This window comes from Myotis davidii, unplaced genomic scaffold (genome assembly GCF_000327345.1).
Source record: "Myotis davidii unplaced genomic scaffold, ASM32734v1 scaffold30, whole genome shotgun sequence".
NCBI lineage: Eukaryota > Metazoa > Chordata > Mammalia > Chiroptera > Vespertilionidae > Myotis > Myotis davidii.
The window spans coordinates 57458-74982 of NW_006282874.1; the positions used below are offsets into that span (position 1 = coordinate 57458).

The 17525-nt window shown below is 52.7% G+C and overlaps 1 protein-coding gene across 9 annotated transcripts in view; it reads left to right on the forward strand.

The window, feature by feature from the left end:
- Window positions 1-17525, forward strand: part of PTK2 (protein tyrosine kinase 2) — a 100459-nt gene that overhangs the window by 31398 nt on the left and 51536 nt on the right. For 4 of the 9 annotated variants that reach the window (XM_015561492.1, XM_015561465.1, XM_015561468.1 and 1 more), the window contains 9 exons: window positions 40-180; window positions 653-730; window positions 1852-1959; window positions 3324-3441; window positions 5044-5074; window positions 7972-8024; window positions 12479-12559; window positions 13489-13506; window positions 16945-17001. In XM_015561492.1, the coding sequence (XP_015416978.1) occupies window positions 40-180; window positions 653-730; window positions 1852-1959; window positions 3324-3441; window positions 5044-5074; window positions 7972-8024; window positions 12479-12559; window positions 13489-13506; window positions 16945-17001 (685 nt within the window). The remainder of the gene's footprint in view (window positions 1-39; window positions 181-652; window positions 731-1851; window positions 1960-3323; window positions 3442-5043; window positions 5075-7971; window positions 8025-12478; window positions 12560-13488; window positions 13507-16944; window positions 17002-17525) is intronic. The other 5 variants (XM_006753253.2, XM_006753255.2, XM_006753256.2 and 2 more) reach the window with 2 other exon arrangements.

The window sequence follows — 17525 nt, forward strand, 5'->3', positions numbered from 1 at the left end:
GCATTTTCGACTCTGAGAGGTTTTGTGATTGTCGCGCAGGCCAAAACGCTCAGAAAACTGATCCAGCAGACGTTCAGGCAGTTCGCCAACCTCAACCGCGAGGAGAGCATCCTGAAGTTCTTCGAGATCCTCTCCCCAGTGTACAGGTTCGACAAGGAGTGCTTCAAGTGCGCGCTCGGGGTGAGTGCGGCGCGGGGAGGCGCGTCCTGCTGGCCTTTCTTCCCTGGGTGTATCTACATTTCTGATGGAAGTGGAAATTGTCACATTTTGAACATCAGAATGTGGGGAAATGCCCAAAAAGTGTATCAGTGTGAGTACAGTCATCTCTCTTGATGGCATGCCTGTGTTCAGTTAGACTCTATTCCAGCTGCGCCGGCTGTTGATAACCGCTCCTGAAGGGCTAGTTTGCCCTGTTCAGGCCGGCTTCCCAAGCAGCCATTAGCTGCAGACCCCCTGGAAGGAGCGCAGTCTCTGGCGAGGTTAGGGAGATGCGGATCGATGAGGTTATAAATACTTCATGTTATTCGGTTAGACAGGTGAATGGCTAGCTCAGCCACCCTCCCATTGGTCCTTTAATGTGCCCCGGCTCTTTATCTAAAATAGTTCTTTTTCCTTCCGGTACCTCCGCCTTCCCCTGTCTCACCTTCAAAAGTCAAGCTGGATTATTTCGGTGGAGCTGGCGATCGGCCCCGAGGAAGGCATCAGCTACCTCACAGACAAGGGCTGCAATGTAAGTCTGCTCCGGGCGCCCGGCCCCTGCTGCACACGCCCCTCACGTGGGCTGGCTGCCGGCCGAGGGCCGAGCTAAGGAACCGGGACTCGCTGGGTCGGTGGCACTGGTAGACGGAGCGAGGGAGAAGCCCAGGGAGGAGCTGGGAAAGAGCCGGGCGGGGGCAGGGACCCCACGGGCACCGCCCCCTGGGCCCAGAGGAGAGTGAGCCGCCGTGCTGCCCAGACGCCAGGGCAGGGGGCATGGGGGGATCCAGGGGGATCTCTGAAGACTCCTGTGCCTGAAAGCAAAGCTGTAAAGACGCTTTGCTGGGAGGAAGCTGAGTTTGAGTCCTTTGTGATTCAGAATTCCCGCTCCGCCCCACGGTGTAACCCATGTTTTGGGGGGCACTTGGCAGGAGAAGCTGATAGCTTGTGATGTGCTAGAGCAGGAGGCCGTAGCCAGGCCGGTTGCTTTGGATAAATGTGTCGGAATTGACTGCGTGCAGAGGAGTCACCGATGAAATGCTGGAGGCCACAGAAGAGGCCTACTGGTCTCCTGAGAAATGAATTGTGCTTGGGAACTGAGCACAGGCCCTTGGCCTGTCTGCATGGGAACGTCGCTGGGCACCTCCCACCTCCCGAGCTCCGTTCCACCCTGGAACTTGAGGTCTCGGACTCATGCAGGCTCAGGATGTGCTGGGAGTGGGTGGGCCCAGTCTCTCCCTGTGGGAACGGGAGCAGAGCATTCGCTCCGACCAGGAATTTCTCATGGTTCCGTCTCCCCCTCCCTCCCCTGGGTGGCGAAGAGCCAAGTCAAGGGCTCCCTTCCACTTCCTTCGCCTGTGTGTCTCCTGGCTCTGGCACCTGTGTGGCTCTTGGACAGCTCCCGGGGCAGTGCCCTCCTTGGCCACTAGGAGCACAAAGAGCAGGTACACCGCAGGCCCTGCAGTGAGCAGACGGTTCCAGCGGCTCCATCACTGCTCAGAAAGAGAGGCCCCTGGTGCTGCTGGGACAGTCCCTTCCCTCCGACACCCAGGCGTGGGGAGGCGTCCTCAGGAGAGTGGGGGTGGGACTGAGCCTCCGGGATGCGTGGCGTCCGTCTTTGAGGTGGGGTCCAGCGTGTGCCTTTTCTTCCCAAAGCCCACACACCTGGCCGACTTCAATCAAGTGCAGACCATCCAGTATTCAAACAGCGAGGACAAGGACAGGAAAGGCATGCTCCAGCTCAAGATCGCGGGCGCGCCTGAGGTACGGACGCTCACTGCTGCCGCGGGAGACGGAAGCGGGGGGCATTTTAGAAGCCGCGGTGTTTGTAGGGCAGGATGTCCACAAGTCCTCAGCACTGGTACATTACAAATAATCGTGATTAAATGCCCCAAGAGTAGAACAGGACAGATTTAAAAATCAATTGAGAGCATCATTGTGAAGATGATTGAAGATTAATGCGAATTACCAAGGCAATCAACTTCTTAAAATTATGTAAAAATACATGTATTGTGTAAACCGTGTTATTTCCCACACCACGACGTCTGGCCCCAGAGCCTGGGTTCTCCATCAGCGTGCCGCGAGTGCACAAATGACAGGTGTGGCGTGGGGAGTGAGCACCAGACAAGTGCTGCCTCGGAGACTCTGCTATGGACGGGGAACACGACGTGGGGAGGAGTCGGGCCAGCGCAGCACGAACACTGCGAGTGTGGAAGCATGTTAGGTGCTCACCCCTCCCCTGCGGTGCACGCCAGGCCCGGGCGGCCCTCCTGGCCCTGCTCACCTGCGGTGCTTCTCACCTGTCCTCCTTCCTCTCCCCCTTGGTGGGGCGTTTCTGAGGCTCTGGAAATGCATTTGATTCTTAGTAGTAAATGACACGATAAATATTGAAACCTGTCGTGAATGGAGATTTCCTGCAAAGAGCTCAGGAAGTTCTCGTGGGGTCCTGTTGTTTTCACACGGCCCTTCCTTTGTACTTTCCCTCACGTAACAGTGGGCAGTGCAGGGAGACAAGTTGCTCACTCACAGGGGAGGGGAGGCGCTGCCTGAAGCAGCACAAGCCTGTGTTTGCAAGTCCAGCCCAGCTCTGAGCGTCGCCTGGATGGCACTCCACGCGGGTTGTTAGGAAGGCTATTGAAGCACCTGATTTCTGTTGGAAGGAGGGATGTTTACGCTCTTGGGCAGCACATGCTTGAGGATAGTGACATTTCACTCATTCCCTTTCATTTAGAAAAGCTGTGAAGGATGGTTGGTAACATTTACTCCCCGTTAGTGTAGTTTCTACAACAAGCCCTACCTTAGCTTGCTGGTTCTCTGCATTCTTCCTTTCATTAGATGGTGCAGAGGGGCAGGCGTTCTGAAGGGGAAGACTTTTTTCACCTCCTTGTATTCTAGAAAGTGAGTCTCCGTGTGAGTGATGCTTCCGTTTTCGTCTGGGTTTGCCTTCTGTCACAGTCTAGGAATAGCGTCTTAAATATCAAATTTCCTTTTTCCCTCAAACCTCAGGACCAGCCTGTTTCCCTCCCACCCCGTTTCCACGGCATCTAGCGATCTGATGTCACGCACAGCTGTCCCGCTGGTTGTGGGGAGAACAATAGCGGCTCTTTCTCGGTCTGTTCCCCTTTTAGCCTCTGACGGTGACAGCACCGTCCCTGACCATTGCCGAGAACATGGCCGACTTGATCGATGGGTACTGCCGGCTGGTGAACGGAGCCTCCCAGTCCTTCATCATCCGACCCCAGAAAGGTGAGCTTCTGTTTCCGTTGGCGCGGGCCCACCGCGTTGTGAGACGAGCTGCCCCACAGCCTGGAGCCCCTTCGATAGCTCTGACCGAGAACGCAGACGAGTGACTCAGCCCGTAAGTCTGCCTTCTTGTTTTCCTAGGGAAGTGGCCCCGCTCCCGCCCAGCGCGGGGTGTGAATAGAGCTTAAAGGAAGCTGGTGTGTTGTGAGCGACGCACTCGGAGTGTTCGCTGGGTGACTGTTAGCAATTTTAAATAAACTTTTGGGATAATGTTCTGGGTTGGTTTTTAGTTTCTCTTCTAATTCATGTAAATAAAACTCTTTGCTGTTTTTTCTTTTACATCTCAAAAGCTTAGAGCAGCCCAAGAACAAGGTTAGTTCTAAATTATGCGGTAAAAGCAACAATTAGGGTGAATAATTATCCGAGAGGGGGCTGTATTGCCTCAGAAATGGTGTGGGTTTTGCAAAGCAGTAGGAAGGGATGTGTCAGAGGCTTGGGCTCCTGAACGTCAAAGAAAGCTTTCCCAGCAGGACAGTCGCTTGGTGAGTGCAGCGGGTTCTGGGCTTTGGAAGTGTGTCGCCTGTGGCTCCAGTCCGAGCCTCTGCTGCCCTCTGTGGCGCCTCCTCTCTGTGCCACGGCGCTCATCCCTGAGCACAGAGTGTGGCCTGTCTTCTGTGGGCTTGGGGGGGTCCACGCTCGCATGTGTGTGAAGGCCTGGGACTGCGCCTGTGCACACGTGTTCCCAGTGTCAGTTCTTGTGTTCCCGTAGCTGCCACGGCTGCTGTGAGCGTGACGCAGTCTGGGAACCCTGACTTGGAGATTGCTCATCTGTGAGAGACAAGTGACACCGACTTTAGAGCTTGGCCGGTGGCTCCACAGTCGTCCCCCAGAGCAGCCAGCTGTGTGGCAGGCAGACACAGGGTTCCTCCGGCATGCACCTGGTGGCGAAGGTGGCTCCAGAGGAGAGTCCGCAAGGGTTGGGTGGTGTGTGCCCACGTGAGCAGGCCGGGTTTACCGTGGAGAGTATAGAAAAGCATGAGGAGCCCTAGCTGATTTGGCTCAGTGGATAGTGTGTAGGCCTGCTGACTGAAGGGTCCCAGGTTCGATTCCGGTCAAAGGCACATGCCCAGGTTGTAGGCTTGATCCCCAGTAGGGGGGGTCCAGGAGGCAGCTGATCCATGATTCTCATCATTGATGCTATCTCTCCCTCCCTCTCCCTCTCTGAAATCAATAAAAATGTATTAAAAACAAACACGAAAAGCACAAGAACAGAGAGTCCGGACCAGGAGCAGAGGAACAAGCAGTGCGTGTGCACACGTGTATAGACGGGTCATTGGAACCTTTGTTGCTGCTGATAAGCTCATTTATCAAAATGTAGACGGTCCAGCCCTTGATGGAGTGTTCACTGGACCCTCAGGCCCCTGGTCTTTGAGAGCCTCCTGGGAAGACACCCTTCATCGTTTTGTCGCTTTCACACTTGAACTTCCTTTAAAGGGCTGTTGCTGAGATACTGGAAGGGACTCATCCTTCTCAGCTCTGATTTCTACGGATGATCTTCCGAAGGGAATAGAAGGAACCTCACCACTGTCTTTCCTTTTTCCCCAGAAGGCGAACGGGCTTTGCCGTCAATACCAAAGTAAGTGCTGCTGCGTGCACATTGTGATTCACTGGCTAGAAACTGGAAATCACTGCTTTCTTCCCACCTGCCTGGCCAGCCAGGCCGCCACACTTCTGAACAGGGACTGGCAGGCATTTCCAGGTGGAAATCGAGCCGTTGTGATCACGTGATGTGTGTGGGTCTGATGAGAAGCTTCTTTTCTGTTCAGGAGGGAGCTCAGGAGCAGTCAGCGCGGCGAGACTGGGGCCGGGTAAACAGTTAGTCATCGCTGGTCTTTCAGGAACCTGGAGATAGGGACCATTCTGGCTATTTCACAAGTGAGAGCATTCAAAATTATGAAGTAATTTATGTTCACTTTTTCACTTGTTTGTGTCATTAATTTCATAGTCAATGTGTTGATGTATGCAATTTTAAAAATTGATAGTAACGCCTAAAGAACTTACTTAATAGCGTCCCTTTCTCAGCCAGGGTGCTGGGAACTGGTGACCATCAGTACCAACTGCAGTTGTGCGCTGAGCCCAGGCGGGTGGGCAGAGCCCCGGGCCTGCAGAGGAGCACTCCCCGGGGGCGGGGGAGGGGCTCCCAGCACCCCCTGCCCTGCCCCTCTGTTCTCCATCCACTGCACCACCTCCCATGGCCCCTCCCGTTTTTAGCTCTTGTTCTCTTCTGTCTGGGCTGCCCCAGGGACCTCTGTGCGAAGTCCCCAAGACCACCCCAGATTCATGATTCTGGAAAGGACTCTGCACATGGTCACCGCTGTGCAGTGTTCTAGCAAAAGGACACCAAGCCCAACCAGCATGGTGGCCCAGGGGTGACATGCAGAGGACACCAGGACAGGCTCCCAAGAGCGCTCTCCCAGTACACTCAGCAGGACACCCCTGTTCTTCCAGCAACAAGGGAGAACATGTGAAGGGTTGTTGATCCAGGAAGCTGGTTAGAGACTCAGTGCCCCTGGTCTTTATGGGCTCCGGGGCCCAGACACACTCTCTGCCTGGAATGGACCAAAATCCCAGACTCTCTGAAGGAAAGCAGGCCTTCAGGAGGACCTGTGTTGTTGGTGCAGTGTAGGCACAGTGCTCTTATCCCCTGCCAGGGAGGGGCGGCTGGGAGCCCTCCTGAAACCCAGGTCCCCAGCACCAGCTACAGGCACCTCAGAGGACAGCCGTCCAGGCCTGTGGGTTAACTTTTTTCTGCTCACCCACTACCCACCTTGTCCAGCTTTGCCCATTGTCCTATCCATTGTCGGCGCTCCAGCATGGGGGCGCTTCCTCATTCAAGCCCTTGCGTGACGTGGCTCTGAGGATAAATGCCAGCGTCCTTAGCCTGCTGGGCCCGTGTGAGCACGCCCCTGCCAGCTCCCTGGCCTCGTGCCGCCACTCCCCACACTGCTGCTCAGCTGCATTGCACTTTCAGTTGCTGGAGTGCCCCCCTCTCGCTCCCGCCAGGCCTTGGTGAATGCTCTTCCTCTAGCCCCCTTGTTGGAGCCAGGCCTGCTCACCTCTCAGGTCTCACCTACCTCACTGCCTTTGGAAACCTCCCATGAGCCCGTCCGGAAGCGGCCCAGTGTGCTTTCCCATAACATATCCCACTTCACCGTAGTCCTCATACTCTGCAAGTCACCTGTTTGCTCGTCCACAACCCCATGACTTCGTTGAAGGCCAGGGTCATGTTGTGTCCTAGCCCTGGGCGGTGTCTGGCACACAGTGGGCACACAGTGTGTGTGGGTGAATGGAGGTGCTTCACAAACTCAGTGATGTTTAATCGTTATTTATTCATGTCCCACATCAGGCCAGGAACTAACCCTCAGAGTCTCTTCAGTTGTGGAGGGTCTGTAAGGATGAAAACACACAGGAACATAAGTGTAGACATAAATGTGGGTGGAGCAGGCGCTGGCTTAGAAATGGTCACAGGCTCTAGAAAACCTGAATAAATACAGCGAAGGTCAAGTCTTGGAGCAGCAGCCCCCGTCGTTGCCGTTGACCAGGAAGCGTAAGAAGGTGACTTTCAACAACAGACAGGCAGACCCTGGGGAAGGGGCCCGGGCTGAGCAGCAGGGGACCGAAGAAGCAAGGCAGCTCTGCTCACGCCCGACGCCCACGCAGGGGCTCCCGAAGGCGCGGGGCGGGGTTCGTGGGAAGACAGCTTTGCCTGGATTTTCCTTAAAGGCACCGTCTTAGAGGATTCCGTAAACGGAGCTCAGCTCTGTGGCTTTGTGCCGAAACCATTCATTATCCAGGTTGACAGTTTCACAGGGACTGTCCCGAGCTCCCAGAATCGATGTTATTTAAGTTCAAGTGTTTCCTAGTTGACATTCCGTATACGAGGAGAGTTTTATTCAGGACTTGCATAGCCAAAGCCCACATGTCTGGGAAAAGCTTCTTCTGAAGACTGTAGGGTTCCTTTATTCTGTGTTTTCCGAACATTTTTAACTGAGCTATACTTTCATCTTTTAAATGTCACTAAAACTTTTGGCCAACATTTTATTTTATGTGGATGAATATGTAAAACACTAATGTTGCGCCATCTCCTGACACCAGTAGCCAGATACGTAAGCTCACCTCTTCCCGCCCGTGAGCGGCGATGTCTGCTCACTGCCACCTGCTCGTGCCTGTGCTCTGGGAGCTGGGGCCAGTCCTGAACAGGGTTCCAGACTGTTCCAGAGAGCAAGTCGAGTTCCCGGTCACAGAGCCTTCCATGTCCACCTGCAGTTCTGACCTTTAAAAAGTTAAGGCAGCTTGGGGAGGTCAGGGTTTGGGTAGTAGAACCCAATGTTTTCAAATCCAATGTTACCGTCCTCTGAAACGGGAGCCTCCATGGGAAATGGCCTGGTCCTCCTGACGGTCGCCTGTGGTTTGAAGGTGTGATGGCCGCTTGGTCCTGAGCACGGCACTCAAGCAGTCCCCTCTCTGTTGCAGGCTGGCCAACAGCGAGAAGCAGGGCGTGCGGACACATGCGGTCTCCGTGTCAGGTAAGGGGCTCGGCCGGGAACCACAGGGCCGGCTGCGCAGGCTTCGCTCCCAGCAGTGCAGTAGGAGGCGGCAGGTTCTCCTTCTGTTACGACCGCTCCTTCGGAACAGCTCATGAGTAAGACCTCACTCCCAGCTTGGTAATTTTACCTTCGTTAAACAGGCATGAGTGTGGCTCAGGTGTTTCTGTAGATGAGATGTACATGTATAATTCCAGATTACTCACGATTATATAGAATCCCCAGTTATTCTTCAGTTTTACTGTCATGTTAATCGTATCTACTGTGAACAGTTTTACTTTTGGAATTGCCATTATAATTTATCTTTGTAGTTCAGCAGACTCGAACAGAATATACTTTGCATATCATTGTTTCTGGAAGTTCAGAATATGGGAAACATTTTTAGATGGTTTTTGTCTTTCACAATTAACATAAAATGGTATTTGAATATTGCTTTTTAAAAACTATAGTTAAGATAATGGCATAAGCATGATCTTAGCTGTTCGTTGGCATGATGAGTGTGGTGTACTTTCCTTGGTATGTTTTCAAAATATATGTGTCCTTTTCCTCATTGAAAATGTGAAAACAGGAACGGGGGGAAGAAGCAGCATCTTGGATGGACCCAAGTTTGCTCCCTTACAATACACATTATATATGTACACACACACACAGGTCTACACATGTGTCCGCACACACATGTAACCTGTTCTTGGGTGTACGGCACGTTTCTAACGTACATAACAGCTTCCTGACAGCTCTGGTATCTGACAGTGTGACTTAGGAGAAGCCTAGTTCTTGTTAGTGCAATTTGCCCTGAGTTCATCTCTCCTGAAGTTTAGTCTGTGCTTTTGCCTAGTTGATGACGTGGCTTCTTTTTGTTTTCCAACATACACACATCATCACTCATTCTCTTATTGTGCACACACATCCTACAGCCCCCTCCCAGGAGTATTGTGCGGCATTGATACGCTGAGCAAAGATACCCCAGCGATGCCTTGTGTGCGATGGTGTGTGTCGAGCACCCCCTCAGAAGTCACTGAGCACTGCCCGCCAGGGTGGAGCGGAGGGCGGTGTGCCTGAGCGGAGCTGTGCTGGTGGGCGGCGTCCCAGGCCTGCCGGCTGCGGGGGGGCCAGCAAGTTACAGATGTTTTTAAATGCATCTCTGAGCTGGGACTTAGAGGAATGCATTCAGGTAGCGGGGAAGGGGAAAGGCAGGAGCATTCGGAGCTGAGTGAGAGTCCCTGTCTCCCGGATGATCCCTGCAAGTCGCTCACTGTGGTTTGTTCTGGACGCTTCGGGGAGGTTTGCAGCAAGGGCCTCGGAGGCCTCGGTGGGTCCGGCTCCTGGTAGATCCCTGGTTGGGAACTAGAGCTGCCTCCTGACGCTCTGGAGACGGCGAGTAGCCGCACTCACACTTCATTGCAAAGGAAAGGCAACTACTACATCTGTAGTAAGACAGCTACAGTGGTGCTCAGTGTGTGGAGAGTTTATCTTTGACGTCAACACCAGGTTTCCCTATAAAAATGAGTAAGATCTACAAAAATGTCTCATGTGGAACAGTGTGCTTCTTTGGGCACATTATTCTGGGCCTAGAGTAGGTTTTTAGCCTAATTACCAAGTGGGTTTTAAAATTTTTTTTTAATGAACCTTGTGCGTATTATAGAGCACAGGTAGAACTTAGAACCCAGAGGCCGGTGCTTGTAATAAGGGGTCTGTAAGTGTGGTCACAGCGGGAGGGGGACTTGGATTAAAGGAAGGCTGGAAACTTTTAAAATGTAAATTTTAGAATTTGAACTCAAGGTTTCTCCCCTCTCCTCCTAGGCGTGCAGCATGTTGTGGCTGCATAGTAATTGTGGAATTTATTAAAATCAGCCCTCACGAGTCAAGACAAAAACATATTTGATACTTTTACAAGCAAGAAACCGTACGAACGTATGGCTATTGTTATGCTTTTGAGTGTTTAATTTTTAAAACTTTTTTCATGAGAAATTTTATTCTGAGAAGCAGAGAGGGTGGCATTGGTATGCCCCTCCCGGCAGTCACCAGCGGATGCTGCCGCTGGTCATGCTCTTTGCTGCTTCCACCCCCACGCAGGTATTCCCGCAGCTGGTTTAAAGCACCGAAGACGTATTTCATCTGTAAATATTTCTAAAACGTAAGGACTCTTTTAAAAATATTTGCTGCAAGAAAATGGACAGTAATTCCTTAACACCACCTCTCCAGTGGGCGTGCAGACCCCTCTGACCTGACCTCTGCCGGTCACGCAGTCTGCTGGCGGGCGGGCGTCGGAGCAGCAGCACTGCCAGAACGTTGTGGCTGTCTCCGGCACCGGCCGCCAGTCGGGTCTCCTCGCTTTCCTTTTCTGATGGCAAGTTGTTTGCTGAGGGCATGGCGTCATGCTGTTTCCCACACTCTGGGTCTGGCTGGTCTAGCTCTGTGATGCCATGCTGGGGGCATTGCGCTCAGGCCCCTGTATTCCTGCATTTCCTCTGAACTGGGCGTTAGGATCCAGAAAAGTTTGATCAGAGTCGGGTTCAGTGGTTTGGCTTTTTTTACAAGACTGCATCCGGGTGATGCACATCTACCTGGCTATCTTTCTGTGGCATTCAGAGCCACCGATAGATTTGGTACGTATGCTGCATCCATTATAAAGCTCCTGTGAGCGAGTCCTGATGGCTCTAGCAGCTACTGACCCCCAGGCCACGCCTGTATTCCATCCGGGCTGCAGAGCGAGGACATGCCGCTTCCACCATTTCCTTGTTGGTTCCTTAGCTGGGCTGTGTCTAGAGCAGCGGTTCTCACCTTCCGGCCCTTTAAAGACAGCTCCTCCTGTGGTGACCCAACCATAACATTATTCTCGTTGCTACTTCATCACTGTCATGTTGCTACTGTTATGAATCGTCACGTAAGTATCTGATCTGCAGGATGGTCTTAGGCGACCCCTGTGAAAGGGTCGTTCGACCGCCAAAGGGGTCGCGACCCACAGGCTGAGAACCGCTGCTCTAAAGACAGCTTTCCCCAGCAGCCGCTCAGTCACACTGAGGAACGGTTCCTACTGCTAAGACTGTCTTATTCTTTCCCTCCATCACCAGATTCTAAAAAAGTTGCCTCCCTCCCCAGGTGATGCTGTCCAGTGGGGTTCCTCTTTCTGAGCCTCCTTAGGAGTTCGTGGATTTCTAACATTGCTGAGGACAGGGCTTCCCATGACCACCCAGGTTGGATGATTTGCCAGAAGGACTGTTTTTTCAGAACTCGGGGCTGAGATCAAGTTAACGTGGTTGGCACTGAACCATCACGTCAGGAAAGGAGTGGGATTGAGAGGCCTGGTCGCTTATGTGACTGAAGATCGAAGGACACACTCGCCACGTGGACTGGCCTTGGCATTCCCTGATGCTGCCTTAGGTGATGCTCCACTTCCCAGTGCTCCTGGCTTGTTGATGTCCATAACTTGTGGCCATTCTTGACCCTGACCTGGGCTCTCCCTGGAACCACACCTGACATCCTCATTTTTTTTTAATAATTCTTTATTGTTGACGGCATTGCATATAGTCCCCCCTTGCCCCCATTGACCCACTCCAGCCTGCCCCGCCCTCCACCCGAGGCTGTCACCGTCCCATCCCATCTTTCCTGTGGGTCCCTGTGGGTTTGCGGTTACATTTTCATGCCTCTTCTGTCACATTTCACTGCTACATCTTAAAAGGCTGTGCTGTGTGTCCCTTGTGCCTGCTATTGCCCTGCTCTACTCTACTAAATGTTCCTTCTCTGTTTCTCACTGTGTCCTGAGCTCCTGGAGGCTGGGATGTATCTTGTTGATCCAGCAGGTGCCTCCTCTAGAGATAGTTGACTTTCCAATGAGCTGTGAGTATGTGAATGAGGGAGTGAATGCATAAATTATGCTGGTGGGTAGAGAGCTTTGCAACTTGTGTATTCAAACATCCTCATCACCAGTGCTTTTTGTGGAGGTAATTTGCATAACTGTACACAACCGGTCTGTGAGTCTGTCTTTCTGATGATTTGGGGGAATTGCCCATAAAGCTCCTTCACAAATCAGGACCTGATAGGCTGGTTTCTGCATCTTTTTCTTCATGGTTGAATGTCAGATGTTCGCGAGAATCTGGAATTATGTGGTGGTCTTTACTTTTCATCCTGTTGTGTTTTGTTTCAGTTTTGTTGTTTGTAAAGGTATCTGTACCTTCACTTGGCTGACTGCAGAGTCTTGCGATTCTCCTTATGTCTTGCTGGAAGTTTCTGTACCTAGTGCTAATCTTTGCTAAAATAGGAAAGTGCATGTTAAAATAGTAATTCTTTTCCAAACCCAAGTTAATCATAGTAAGAAATGATGTGTCAATAGTCAAAGTAATGCAATTTTGTGTTTATTTTATAGCTATGTCTTAAAAATGTTTCTTTTGTATTGAAATAATGTTTCTGTTTTTCTCTTTCTCTTGCCTCTTTATAAGGAGTGAGTCCCTGCCAGCATAAGGCTAAGAAATCTAGGCGCTTTCTCCCTTTGCTCTTCTGTTCCCACGAGCCTCGTACGGGTACTGCTCTCCTATTTGCACAGGCCATTGTTAGCCCCGCACCCAGGCCAGCATCTGCCCAGATGCTGTAGATGGTCGAGCAGAGCGCATCGTCCAGGGTGTCTGCATATGTGCTGCCCGGCCCAGCAGCGGCATGGGGCGCGTGTTCGCGGGAAGGTCTTCGGGCTGCTCTGTCGATAGAAGACTCTGTTTGCCTGCTGGCTGATGTGTTCATGCATGGCAGGGCGAGAGGAGCTTCCGGCTCCACGTGTGGGTGTGGGTGTTGGAGCGCAGGCCCGCGGCTGCTGTGTTTGCACCGGGGTTTCCTGACGGGGCATGCGGCTGATGCAGGGAGTGGCCATGCGTCGAGATGCTGTCCGGGCTTTAGGCAGCTGTGGAGGGACGCTGTGCGGCAGAGGCTGCCAGGCCACGTGGAAAGGGTCTCGGAGAGCAGGCTTGTAGGGAGGGAGCAGGAGATCCTCCAAGCACCGGGCAGATCCAGATGGAGACTGGCCCTGTGAGCCAGCCCCTCGCGGCCTTGCGCTGGGCTCCCCTGAAGAGCCGCCAGGGCTGCCCCAGCTTACCCTTGAGCATACACACCAACGACACTTGCTTCCATCTTTACCTGAGAGGGTCCAGATTTCCTTTGGGAGGGGGGGCGGGGTGTGAAGCCATTTTAACACTTAATTGTGAGAGGCAATCCAATTAATTTTGTTCAGTGTGGTAGAGACCACCTTGAACTCTACCGCACCGCAGTTAACTGTAATGTGTTGACCGCAATGTCTTAAGTAAACATGCTGCCACCGTCTTTCGAAGTAGACCTTGGGGGGTAGTTTTTTTGTTTTCCTTACACTTTGATTTACTTGTCATTTTAATAGTGTTTTCCCTCTCTCTCCTCTCCTCCCTTCCCTCTCCCTCCCCCTTTCTTTGCATGCCACCTGGATCTGCAGATGAAGTTAGTGGGGACGGTAATGTTTATTTTACATTCATGTTACTAATGTGAGATGGCTGTTTGCTGATGTCATGTAGCTCAGAACTGAGTGAAAGGCAGGCGGTGGTCTGTGTGACAGCACGTGTGCGGAATGCTGGTGTGAGCGCACGTCTTGTGGGAATTGCTTAGGGCTTCGACAGGAACAATAACGCCATTTCTTCACGACGTCTCCCTGGTACATTTGACTTGTATATATTCATGGTGAATTTTCCAGGTTTTTTTAATTCAAACCAAAGTTGTAGAAAAGTGGTCCAGACATATCGTTCAACAGGACGCGTCCCCCTCGAGAGCACACCGCCTCCTAAGTGCAGGATCTGAGCTGCGCTCTGCGCTGTGTGGGAGAGGGAGCCGAGAGGAAGGGGGAGCGATTATTCGGAGTCACACCCACTGAAATCATGGGAGAGGTGTCAGCTGTGATGGTGACCCCTGTTTCCCAAGCAGCTGAGGAGAGCACCCAGGCAACTGGAGGCTCCCTGCCCGCAGGGTCTGCTTTGTCTACCTGTGCCCGCCACGCGGAGAGGCAGCGTTCACCCATGGACACTGAGCGAGGGTGCACTTCTCCTCGCGGGAGACGCACGGCTGGTGTCCCGCCTATCTCACCTCGTCCTCGGGGATGGGACTGATCACTGTGCCTGACAGCAGAGTGCTTGAGGAGAAGATCTCAAGTCAGCGGGGCTGGAACAGTGCGTCCTGGGGCCCTGCAGCCGGGGAGCCAAGCGCCCTTCTAGACACTCCTGGGAGTGGCAGGTTAGCGGCTTCCACTCAGGGATAGTTTCTGTGCGTGGCGATTCTCTGTTGTGCAGGTGTGGCCACTGATGACCCAAGGCCACCAGGAATGGAGTGGCCGGGTCTCAGGCTGCAGCCTGCGGTGCGCCCTCTGCCGTGCTGTCTTCAGCTGCCATGGCGACCCTGAGCAGAGGCTGGCCTCCTGCGCCCTCCCTCTGAGAGGTCCCCCCCCCCCGTCCTCGCGCTCCCGCATTTGAGTTTCTGATGCTGTGAACTGTACAGGGCAAGTACTGTTACCCCATTTTACAGACGGACAAACTGGGCCTGTGCCTTACTCACTTAGTCCAGGTCAGGGCTCCACAAACCAAGATCCACGGGCCCAACACGGCCGCCTGCTGTTGTTATATTGCCCCTGGAGCTAAGAGTGATCATTACACGTTCTAATGGGTGGAGGGGAAACCAAAGTATTTGTCGCATTGAAACTATATGAACTTCAACTGCCAGTGTCCACGAGTCAGTTTTATTGGAACACAGTCATGTGGCTCATTCACATAGTGGCTGTGGCTCTACCCATGGAGTGCGAGCCACATAGATGAGCGTGATCAGCGGAGGCGGTGTGAGCAGCGTGTGGGCCTCTTACAGGAAGTTCCCGACCCTGGCTGGGTCACGTGGCTAGTGGACAGGAAAGAGCAGGGCGTGTCAGAGCAGGTGGATGGAAGCTGTGAAATCGGTCAGTCCCCCTTAGTGGCCGAGTAACCTAGTTGAGTAACCTAGTCACTGAGCAGATGTTACCCTGTGCGTTACCCTGTGGGACAGATGACTCATTCACTCCCTGAGGGCCGAGGGAGGGGTGTCGGGAGCAGGTTGTTAGAATTGCAGCTGTTCAAGCCAGCACGAGGGGAAAGGGCCACCGTTTCCTGCCAGCGAGCAGAGGGGGCCTGGTGACTGGCCCACCTTGTCTGCAGCCTCTCAGCGCTGGGAAGTGGGGACCCTGAGGCTGCCTGCAGCCCCCACTGACAGCTGTGAGGGTATCATGGCCACTGCCGTCCCTCCCAGATGCCAGGGCCTCGGGCTCTTCCGGTGCGTGTCCATATGGTCAGGAGTGCCTCCCTGTCTCCCCTCTGCTTCAGAGGGAGCGCTTGGTATTTCTCTGCCGGTCTCTGAGCTGTTGGTTTCTGTACTGCTCTATTTCTTCGTATCACTTTTATTTTATCACACACTGTGATACCAAGCCTTTCAAATTATAATGTTGTCTGAGGTTTTAGAAGTCTCCATTTTTGAAAATTGTTTATTTCAAAATGGTTAACTCCTGTTTCTTACAAGAGCCCGAGTGGCTCCCTTCTGTCCCCACATTTCACTTCAGTGTGTCTTTTGTTAAGCTATCTCACACACAAAAAGCAAAGCCACACATGAAAATATACTCAATATTAAGTATACTTAATATACTCAATCATGACAATGATTTAGTATTCACTAAGAACAGACAAGAGGGAGGAATACAGAAATAAAAGCTTGAAAGGTTTGGGGTAGATTAATTTTTTTCTTCAATCCTGTACGTAGTATTAGGGTTAGGGGAGACATGTAAAGAATCACATACATTATCTGCCTGCATATAGAATTGATTTGATAAGTGTGTTAAAGAGAATTGGTTTATCTACTTTACATTCTGCCAGTTGACTTTTTCTTTACTTAATAACTTCTAATGATGGTTACAGGTGAAGAAATGAACTGTCCTGGGGACTCTTAGGTTTGCTCTCCACCATTATGTAGCCGTGTGTGGGACAACTAGAACCCTGGAGTGTAAACTGCCTCCGTTTCCTTTGGTTTCTGTAATTTTAACATCGGAGTGAATATGAATAGCATCAGAGCAGAAAGAGCTCTTAGTTTCTCGTTTCTCTGGGGTTTCCAGCGGCCGCCAGGTCAGTTTCAAACTGAGCCCCAATCGGATGATGGTCCCCAAAGGGCTGACGGCCCCTTCCCTGGCCCCGCCTCCCTCCTGTGCACGGAGTGTGCTTGTCACCCAGTGTGCAGTGGCCTTCCGGTGGTTCTCCCAGGACCTGTGGGTTTTTAAGGTGCTGCGCCACGGAGAGGAGTGAGGGGAGCGCTGGCGCTCCTGGTCCTTCTCTCAGAAAAGAACTCACATGCGGTTTGACCTCATTTTATCCTCCGTGGGTCACGTGTGCTCTTCACGTGTCTGAGTGAGAAGTTACAGGAGATACATCCCTGGGCTGCCTTCGCCCTGAGCAGGTGAAGGAAGTCAGCCGTTAATCCCGCCGGCGTCGGCTGCCATTGTTATTTCCGAAGGCGAGCCCTGTGGCGCGCTCCGGAGTGCCGTGGGTGCCTGTGTGCGCTCCGCTCCTCGGGAGACACGGGAGGCCGGGCGTGGGTGGACTAGAGCTGCCGGGGCTGCGGGAGCGCGGCGTCAGCGCCGATGGTGGCTGTCTCATGTCTTCCTGTTTCCACGAGGGCGCTCTGTGTCAGCCCTGCCTGCTCTCTGAGAAGCAAGTCTGCCTTACAGCCTAGCGGGCCATGATGCCACCGTCACCTCCATAAGCGACTCGTTAGCAGTGGAGTAACCGTTTGAAGGTGTCCACACAGTAGGGTCTAGGCAGGCCATTTCGCCTTCTCACGCGGTACCACGGGCCCGAGGCCGGCTGTGTAACCTGTCGCTGCCCTGTCCTTCCTGCAGAAACCGACGACTATGCCGAGATCATAGACGAAGAGGACACCTACACCATGCCCTCAAGTAAGCGACCGGCTGCTCGTGCACACGCACAGCTCACTGTAGATGCCGACCGTCCTTCTCCAGCTGTGTTCATGCCTCCTCGTGTGCATAGCTCTTCTCAGCCTTCAGGGTTCCACTCTGCTGTGCCCGACACTCACCTGCCCAGTCAGTTTAGTTACAGGCTTGTCGTCACCTTGCTCCCTGGCTCTGGGATAGTATGATCCTCTTGATTAGAGCATTTCCTTCTACAGTCTTATTTAAAGTTAGAAAATCTGTATTTAATTTTTAAATGTGTCTGTTCAGTGACTTGCATTTCCCCTTGGAATTGTTGTTCTTTTTCCTTTTAAAAAAATATTTTTATTGGTTTCAGAGAGGATAGGAGAAGGAGAGAGAGAGAAACATCAGTGATGAGAGAGAATCATTGATCAGCTGCCTCCTGCACGTCCCCTACTGGGGATCGAACCCGCAACCAGGCATGCGCCCTTGACCGGAATTGAACCTGGAACCCTGCAGTCTGCAGGCCGACGCTCTATCCACCGAGCCAG